The sequence below is a fragment of the Procambarus clarkii genome, chromosome 32 (assembly GCF_040958095.1).
Source record: "Procambarus clarkii isolate CNS0578487 chromosome 32, FALCON_Pclarkii_2.0, whole genome shotgun sequence".
NCBI lineage: Eukaryota > Metazoa > Arthropoda > Malacostraca > Decapoda > Cambaridae > Procambarus > Procambarus clarkii.
The window spans coordinates 11,603,653-11,613,590 of record NC_091181.1 but is presented as its reverse complement, the minus strand read 5'-3'; the positions used below and the strand labels follow the sequence as shown (position 1 = coordinate 11,613,590).

Below are 9,938 nucleotides of genomic sequence, written 5' to 3'. Positions count from 1 at the left end.
CTGGGGGAGAACCTCGCCCTGCTGGGGGAGAACCTCACCCTGCTGGGGGAGAACCTCACCCTGCTGGGGGAGAACCTCACCCTGCTGGGGGAGAACCTCACCCTGCTGGGGGAGAACCTCACCCTGCTGGGGGAGAACCTCACCCTGCTGGGGGAGAACCTCACCCTGCTGGGGGAGAACCTCACCCTGCTGGGGGAGAACCTCACCCTCCTGGGGGAGAACCTCACCCTCCTGGGGGAGAACCTCACCCTGCTGGGGGAGAACCTCACCCTGCTGGGGGAGAACCTCACCCTGCTGGGGGAGAACCTCACCCTGCTGGGGGAGAACCTCACCCTGCTGGGGAAGAACCTCACCATGCTGGGGGAGAACCTCACCCTGCAGGGGGAGAACCTCACCATGGTGGGGGAGAACCTCACCCTGCCGGGGGAGAACTTCACCCTGCCGGGGGAGAACCTCACCCTGCCGGGGGAGAACCTCACCCTGCCGGGGGAGAACCTCACCCTGCCGGGGGAGAACCTCACCCTGCCGGGGGAGAACCTCACCCTGCTGGGGGAGAACCTCACCCTGCTGGGGGAGCACCTCGCCCTGCTGGGGGAGCACCTCGCCCTGCTGGGGGAGAACCTCGCCCTGCTGGGGGAGAACCTCGCCCTGCTGGGGGAGAACCTCGCCCTGCTGGGGGAGAACCTCGCCCTGCTGGGGGAGAACCTCGCCCTGCTGGGGGAGAACCTCGCCCTGCTGGGGGAGAACCTCGCCCTGCTGGGGGAAAACCTCGCCCTGCTGGGGGAGAACCTCGCCCTGCTGGGGGAGAACCTCGCCCTGCTGGGGGAGAACCTCGCCCTGCTGGGGGAGAACCTCACCCTGCTGGGGGAGAACCTCGCCCTGCTGGGGGAAAACCTCGCCCTGCTGGGGGAGAACCTCGCCCTGCTGGGGGAGAACCTCGCCCTGCTGGGGGAGAACCTCGCCCTGCTGGGAGAGAACTTCGCCCTGCTGGGGGAGAACCTCGCCCTGCTGGGGGAGAATCTCGCCCTGCTGGGGGAGAACCTCGCCCTGCTGGGGGAGAACCTCGCCCTTCTGGGGGAGAACCTCGCCCTGCTGGGGGAGAACCTCGCCCTGCTGGGGGAGAACCTCGCCCTGCTGGGGGAGAACCTCGCCCTGCTGGGGGAGAACCTCAGCCTGCTGGGGAGAACCTCGCCCTGCTGGGGGAGAACCTAGCCCTGCTGGGGGAAACTCGTTCTGCTGGGGGAGAAACTCGCCCTGCTGGCGGAGAACCTCGCCCTGCTGGGGGAGAACCTCGCCCTGCTGGGGGAGAACCTCGCCCTGCTGGGGGAGAACCTCACCCTGCTGGGGGAGAACCTCACCCTGCTGGGGGAGAACCTCACCCTGCTGGGGGAGAACCTCACCCTGCTGGGGGAGAACCTCACCCTGCTGGGGGAGAACCTCACCCTGCTGGGGGAGAACCTCACCCTGCTGGGGGAGAACCTCACCCTGCTGGGGGAGAACCTCACCCTGCTGGGGGAGAACCTCACCCTGCTGGGGGAGAACCTCACCCTGCTGGGGGAGAACCTCACCCTGCTGGGGGAGAACCTCACCCTGCTGGGGGAGAACCTCACCCTGCTTGGGGAGAACCTCACCCTGCTGGGGGAGAACCTCACCCTGCTGGGGGAGAACCTCACCCTGCTGGGGGAGAACCTCACCCTGCTGGGGGAGAACCTCACCCTGCTGGGGGAGAACCTCACCCTGCTGGGGGAGAACCTCACCCTGCTGGGGGAGAACCTCACCCTGCTGGGGGAGAACCTCACCCTGCTGGGGGAGAACCTCACCCTGCTGGGGGAGAACCTCACCCTGCTGGGGAAGAACCTCACCATGCTGGGGGAGAACCTCACCCTGCAGGGGGAGAACCTCACCATGGTGGGGGAGAACCTCACCCTGCCGGGGGAGAACTTCACCCTGCCGGGGGAGAACCTCACCCTGCTGGGGGAGAACCTCACCCTGCTGGGGGAGAACCTCACCCTGCTGGGGGAGAACCTCACCCTGCTGGGGGAGAACCTCACCCTGCTGGGGGAGAACCTCACCCTGCTGGGGGAGAACCTCACCCTGCTGGGGGAGAACCTCACCCTGCTGGGGGAGAACCTCACCCTGCTGGGGGAGAACCTCACCCTGCTGGGGGAGAACCTCACCCTGCTGGGGGAGAACCTCACCCTGCTGGGGGAGAACCTCACCCTGCTGGGGGAGAACCTCACCCTGCTGGGGGAGAACCTCACCCTGCTGGGGGAGAACCTCACCCTGCTTGGGGAGAACCTCACCCTGCTTGGGGAGAACCTCACCCTGCTGGGGGAGAACCTCACCCTGCTGGGGGAGAACCTCACCCTGCTGGGGGAGAACCTCACCCTGCTGGGGGAGAACCTCACCCTGCTGGGGGAGAACCTCACCCTGCTGGGGGAGAACCTCACCCTGCTGGGGGAGAACCTCACCCTGCTGGGGGAGAACCTCACCCTGCTGGGGAAGAACCTCACCATGCTGGGGGAGAACCTCACCCTGCAGGGGGAGAACCTCACCATGGTGGGGGAGAACCTCACCCTGCCGGGGGAGAACTTCACCCTGCCGGGGGAGAACCTCACCCTGCCGGGGGAGAACCTCACCCTGCTGGGGGAGAACCTCACCCTGCTGGGGGAGAACCTCACCCTGCTGGGGGAGAACCTCACCCTGCTGGGGGAGAACCTCACCCTGCTGGGGGAGAACCTCACCCTGCTGGGGGAGAACCTCACCCTGCTGGGGGAGAACCTCACCCTGCTGGGGGAGAACCTCACCCTGCTGGGGGAGAACCTCACCCTGCTGGGGGAGAACCTCACCCTGCTGGGGGAGAACCTCACCCTACTGCAATTCAAAGTTCTTAGCATTACCCTCGAGAGTGAGTTAGGCACGAAAGCAGAAGTGCTCTGAAATTAGAAATATATCATTTTGCTCCTCAGACTCTTCGTCAGCGGATATCTTTTTTACATAATAAAATTATGATATATGTGTAAAGCTCGTGTTGCCGCCAAAACGCGAGTACTGGGCGGGGGGGGGGGGGGGGTAGCGCGCCTCACCGCCCGCTCTAGTATAAGGCGCCTGGCTGGAAGCCTCACCCACCATTACTGCTGTGTCTACTGACTCTGAGGTTCTCTCCCTCCTCCCGGCTCCTGTTTAAGGTCAGTAACATTGATACTTTAAGAGTGTTTCTTCCTGTGAAGACTTATATTGGTAACGTGTTTCTCCTTTGCTTTAGGGGTTTGGTCAGATTAGGACACTGCGTTTACAGTGCTTGTTTGGGGCCGCTGTCCTCTACAATGTTTGGGGGAGCTCTCCTCTACAATGTGTGAGGGCACTGTTCTCTACAATGTGTGAGGCCACTGTCCTCTACAATGTTTGAGGCCACTGTCCTCTACAATGTTTGAGGCCACTCTCCTCTACAATGTTTGAGGTCACTGTCCTCTACAATGTTTGAGGCCACAGTTCTCTACAATGAGGCCATTGTCCTCTACAATGTTTGGGGCCGCTGTCCTCTACAATGTGTGAGGCCACTGTCCTCTATAATGTGTGAGGCCACTGTCCTCTACAATGTGTGAGGCCACTGTCCTCTACAATGTGTGAGGCCACTGTCCTCTACAATGTGTGAGGCGACTGTCCTCTACAATGTTTGAGGCCACTGTCCTCTACAATGTTTGAGGCCACAGTTCTCTACAATTAGGCCATTGTCCTCTACAATGTTTGAGGCCACTGTTCTCTACAATGAGGCCACTGTCCTCTACAATGTGTGAGGCCGCTGTCTTCTACAATGAGGCCACTGTCCTCTACAATGAGGCCCCAGTCCTCTACAATGTTTGAGGCCACTGTCCTCTACAATGTGTGAGGCCACTGTCCTCTACAATGTGTGAGGCCACTGTCCTCTACAATGTGTGAGGCCACTGTCCTCTACAATGTGTGAGGCCACTGTCCTCTACAATGTGTGAGGCCACTGTCCTCTACAATGTGTGAGGCCACTGTCCTCTACAATGTGTGAGGCCACTGTCCTCTACAATGTGTGAGGCTACTGTCCTCTACAATGAGGCCATTGTCCTCTACAATGTCAATGAGGCCACTGTCCTCTACAATGTGTGAGGCCACTATCCTCTACAATGTGTGAGGCCACTGTCCTCTACAATGTGTGAGGCCACTGTCCTCTACAATGTGTGAGGCCACTGTCCTCTACAATGTGTGAGGCCACTGTCCTCTACAATGTGTGAGGCCACTGTCCTCTACAATGAGGCCATTGTCCTCTACAATGTCAATGAGGCCACTGTCCTCTACAATGTGTGAGGCCACTGTCCTCTACAATGTGTGAGGCCACTGTCCTCTACAATGTGTGAGGCCACTGTCCTCTACAATGAGGCCATTGTCCTCTACAATGTCAATGAGGCCACTGTCCTCTACAATGTGTGAGGCCACTGTCCTCTACAATGTGTGAGGCCGCTGTCCTCTACAATGTGTTAGGCCGCTGTCCTCTACAATGTGTGAGGCCACTATCCTCTACAATGAGGCCACTGTCCTCTACAATGTGTGAGGCCACTGTCCTCTACAATGTGTGAGGCCACTGTCTTCTACAATGTGTGAGGCCACTGTCTTCTACAATGTGTGAGGCCACTGTCTTCTACAATGTGTGAGGCCACTGTTCTCTACAATGTGTGAGGCCACTGTCCTCTACAATGTGTGAGGCCACTGTCCTCTACAATGTGTGAGGCCACTGTCCTCTACAATGTGTGAGGCCGCTGTCTTCTACAATGAGGCCACTGTCCTCTATAGTGTGTGAGGGCCACTGTCCTCTACAATGTGTGAGGCCACTGTCCTCTACAATGTTTGAGGCCACTGTCCTCTACAATGTGTGAGGCCACTGTTTTCTACAATGTATGAGGCCACTGTCTTCTACAATGTGTGAGGCCACTGTCTTCTACAATGTGTGAGGCCACTGTCCTCAACAATGTGTGAGGCCACTGTCTTCTACAATGTGTGAGGCCACTGTCCTCTACAGTGTGTGAGGCTACTGTCCTCTACAATGTGTGAGGCCACTGTCTTCTACAATGTGTGAGGCCACTGTCTTCTACAATGTGTGAGGCCACTGTCCTCTACAATGTGTGAGGCCGCTGTCCTCTACAATGTGTGAGGCCACTATCCTCTACAATGAGGCCACTGTCCTCTACAATGTGTGAGGCCACTGTCCTCTACAATGAGGCCACTGTCCTCTACAATGTGTGAGGCCACTGTCCTCTACAATGTGTGAGGCCACTGTCTTCTACAATGTGTGAGGCCACTGTCTTCTACAATGTGTGAGGCCACTGTCTTCTACAATGTGTGAGGCCACTGTTCTCTACAATGTGTGAGGCCACTGTCCTCTACAATGTGTGAGGCCACTGTCTTCTACAATGTGTAAGGCCACTGTCCTCTACAATGAGGCCACTGTCTTCTACAATGTGTGAGGCCACTGTCCTCTACAATGTGTGAGGCCGCTGTCTTCTACAATGAGGCCACTGTCCTCTACAGTGTGTGAGGGCCACTGTCCTCTACAATGTGTGAGGCCACTGTCCTCTACAATGTGTGAGGCCACTGTCTTCTACAATGCGTGAGGCCACTGTCCTCTTCAATGTGTGAGGCCACTGTCCTCTACAATGTGTGAGGCCACTGTTTTCTACAATGTGTGAGGCCACTGTCTTCTACAATGTGTGAGGCCACTGTCTTCTACAATGTGTGAGGCCACTGTCTTCTACAATGTGTGAGGCCACTGTCCTCTACAATGTGTGAGGCCACTGTCTTCTACAATGTGTGAGGCCACTGTCCTCTACAATGTGTGAGGCCGTTGTCCTCTACAATGTGTGAGGCCGTTGTCCTCTACAATGAGGCCACTGTCCTCTACAGTGTGTGAGGGCCACTGTCCTCTACAATGTGTGAGGCCACTGTCCTCTACAATGAGGCCCCAGTCCTCTACAATGTTTGAGGCCACTGTCCTCTACAATGTTTGAGGCCACTGTTCTCTACAATGTGTGAGGCCGCTGTCTTTTACAATGTGTGAGGACACTGTCCTCTACAATGTGTGAGGCCACTGTCTTCTACAATGTGTGAGTCCACCGTCCTCTACAATGTGTGAGGCCACTGTCATCTACAATGTGTGAGTCCACCGTCCTCTACAATGTGTGAGGCCACTGTCCTCTACAATGAGGCCATTGTCCTCTACAATGTCAATGAGGCCACTGTCCTCTACAATGTGTGAGGCCACTGTCCTTTACAATGTGTGAGGCCACTGTCCTCTACAATGTGTGAGGCCACTGTCCTCTACAATGTGTGAGGCCACTCTCCTCTACAATGTGTGAGGCCACTCTCCTCTACAATGTGTGAGGCCACTGTCCTCTACAATGTGTGAGGCCACTGTCCTCTACAATGAGGCCACTGTCCTCTACAATGTGTGAGGCCACTGTCCTCTACAATGAGGCCACTGTTCTCTGCAATGTGTGAGGCCACTGTCTTCTACAATGTGTGAGGCCACTGTCCTCTACAATGTGTGAGGCCACTGTCTTCTACAATGTGTGAGGCCACTGTCTTCTACAATGTGTGAGGCCACTGTCTTCTACAATGTGTGAGGCCACTGTCTTGTACAATGTGTGAGGCCACTGTCTTCTACAATGTGTGAGGCTATTGTCCTCTACAATACATAAGTAGATATCCTCCCTTGTTTAGCTTGTTTGGGTTTGGGTTTAAAATGTTAGTAGATAGTGGTATGGGAATTGATTTGGAGGAAGGAGGTAATAAAAGTATGCGTTTGTGGGAGAAACAATTTATTAAAATGATCAGGGAAAGAGAATGGTCTCAAAATAACAATTCACTTAGAGTATATTACACTAACAGTAGAAGTCTAAGAAACAAAATAAATTATTTAAATACTCCTGTCTGGACAGAAAAAATATATATTATTGCACTTACCGAAACGTGGATGAATGTAGAAAAAAGAGAACTATTAGCTGAATATCAAATAAATGGATTTAAACTATTTCACACAAATAGATATTGTAGACGAGAAGGGGGAGTAGCCATTTATGTTAGGGGAAAATTTTAAATGCTGTCTCAAAGAGGAAATCAAATCTGAGCCACACACAGAAACTATTTTGATAGAATTAAACGAAGGAGCAAATAATCTTACAATAGGAGTTATATACAGGCCACCAAATTTAAACAGGATGGAAGCAATTCACCTATAGGATGAAATATCGAGAGCATCTAGGTCTAGCAGTATTTGTGTCATGGGTGACTTTAATTTTAGTGGAATAAATTGGTTTAACAGAACAGGGAATAATGAAGCAGAAGATTTTCTAGAATTTATTGACAATTGCTTCTTAGCCGACACATGAATGAACCAACGCGGGAAAATAATATGTGTTAGTGTTAACTAACAGGGAAACACAAATTAATAATATCGAAATAGGGAGTGAGCTTGAGAACAGTGATCACAAACAAATCAGATTTAGCATAGAATGGAATAGATCTGTAGGGGGGAAAATTCTGTTAAAGTGCCAGATTTTCGAAAAGCTGATTTCAATAGCCAAGAAATTTTTGGGGTCAAATAGACTGGAAAGTCTTGGGTATGGGGTGTGGGCCGGTCTTGGAGCTAGACGTGAACCCAGCGATAGGTGACGTAAAAGAGGTTTTCGATGTGGACTCAAAATATAACCTATTTAAAAATATTCTAAGCGAAGCCCAGGAACGTAGTATACCATATTAATTGAATAGATCGAATACTAATGATCCAAAGTGGATAACAAAGGATCTGAAGAACCTTATAGGTAAAAAGAGAGCGTGGTACAAAAGGATTAAGAATGGGGAAGTCTGTTTAGAACAGGAATTCGTACAACTGGTTAAAAATACTAAAAAAGAGATAAGGAAAGCAAAAAGAAACTATGAAGTTCGCATAGCAGAGCAAGCGAAAACAAATCCTAAAGGGTTTTTCCAGTTACACCGGACAAAGATTAGGGAAAGGATAGGTCCATTAAAAACTGAGACAGGTCAAATAACAGATATTGATGAAGAGATGAGTAGTATTTTTAATAAATATTTTATATCTGTATTTACTAAAGAAGAACTTAACTATATGCCTTCAGCCGAACAAGTCTATGTGGGTGGGGACGAGGACAGGTTGACAAGTTTAGCAGTTACCAGGGAGGATGTAATTAAACAAATAGTTAAACTCAAACCAAACAAATCCCCAGGGCTGGATGAAGTGTTTGCCAGGGTGCTTAAAGAATGCAAAGAGGAGCTTTGCGAGCCACTGTCTCCCATATTTAATAAACCAATAGAGTCAGGCAGAGTGCCAGAGTCATGGAAGATTGCTAATGTTATACCAATTTTTAATGAAGGAGATACATCACTTGCGTCAAACTATCGGCCAATTAGCCTAACGTCTATTGTGGGAAAGTTACTCGAATCGGTAATTGAAAATAAAATTTGTCTATATCTTGAAAAACTTAAATTAATAAATAAGTCGCAAAATGGTTTTACAAATGGCGTTCATGTTTAACAAATTTGTTATTTTTTTATTCCAGCATAGTTGAGGCAGTTGATAGTGGTAAGGTTTGTGATGTTGTGTACCTTGACTTTAGCAAAGCTTTTGATACAGTGCCACATGAAAGACTGATTAAAAAGATAGAGGATCATGGTATTGGGGGTGCTATATTAAGCTGGATTAGGGCATGGCTATACCAAAGGAAACAAAGAGTTAGTATAAATGGAATCAAGTCAGAGTGAGAAAATGTTGTAAGTGAAGTGCCTCAAGGCTCTGTCCTGGGACCTCTGTTGTTTATAATATATATAAATGATTTAGATTCAGGTTTGAGTAGCAATATTTGCAAGTTTGCCGATGATACAAAAATTGGTAGGTAAATAAACACGAAAGAAGACTCACTGTAACTTCAGGTCGATCTAAATAGGGTTTTGAAATGATCAAAAGATTGGCAGATGCAGTCTAATGCTGATAAATGTAAACTTCTGAGGCTAGGTAATGATGATAGAGTTACAAGATACGAGCTAGATGGTGTTGAGATTGCAAATTCGGATTGCAAAAGGGATCTGGGAGTTATGATTAGTAAGAATTTAAAACCAAATGATCAATGCATGAATGTTCGCAATAAGGCAAATAGGACACTGGGATTTATTAATCGAAGCGTTAGTAACAAGACAATAGGCCGTTGTTCTTCAGCTATATCTTGCTCTGGTTAGGCCCCATTTGGATTATGTAGTTCAGTTTTGGTCGCCGTACTTTAGAATGGATATAAATTCACTTGAACGTGTCCAGCGTAGGATTACTAAAATAATTCCCCAAATTAGAAATCTTTCATATGAAGAAAGATTAACAAAGCTTAAATTGCATTCAATGGAAAGGCGAAGAGCTAGGGGTAACCAGAGCAAGATATAGCTGAAGAACAAAACAAGGTGTCTTGTTACTAACGCTTCGATTAATAAATACCAGTGTCGTATTTGCCCTATTACGAACATTCATGCATTGATCCTTTTGTTTTTAAATTCTTACTAATCATAACTCCCAGATCCCTTTCGAAATCTGACTTCGCAATTTCAACACCATCTAGCTCGTATCTTGTAACTCTATCATCATTACTTAGCCTCAAAAGTTTACATTTATCAGCATTAAACTGCATCTGCCAATCCTTTGACCATTTCAAAACTCTATTAGGATCAACTTGAAGTGATTGTGAGACTTCTTCCATGTTAATTTCCCTACCGATTTTTGTATCATCAGCAAATTTGCAAATGTTGCTACTCAAACCTGAATCCAAATCATTTATATATATTATAAATAACAGAGGTCCCAAGACAGAGCCTTGAAGCACTCCACTTAAACCATTTTCCTACTCTGACTTAACCCCATT

At 50.3% G+C, this 9,938-nt stretch overlaps 1 protein-coding gene across 1 annotated transcript; it reads left to right on the top strand.

Annotated features, from left to right (window-relative positions):
• Positions 1 to 354: 354 nt before the first annotated feature.
• LOC138370425 (putative surface protein bspA-like) lies at positions 355 to 7,409 on the top strand. The gene is made up of 2 exons (XM_069334780.1): positions 355 to 671; positions 7,343 to 7,409. The coding sequence occupies exons 1-2, from the start codon at positions 355 to 357 to the stop codon at positions 7,407 to 7,409; spliced, it is 384 nt and encodes a 127-aa protein (XP_069190881.1).
• Positions 7,410 to 9,938: the final 2,529 nt, after the last annotated feature.

Coding starts and splice junctions, on each gene's coding strand:
- LOC138370425 (XM_069334780.1), top strand. CDS start 355: ATGCTGGGGGAGAACCTCACCCTGCAGGGGGAGAACCTCACCATGGTG. Junction 672..7,342: donor CTGGGGGAGAACCTCGCCCT/GCTGGGGGAGAA, acceptor TTGGTTTAACAG/AACAGGGAATAATGAAGCAG.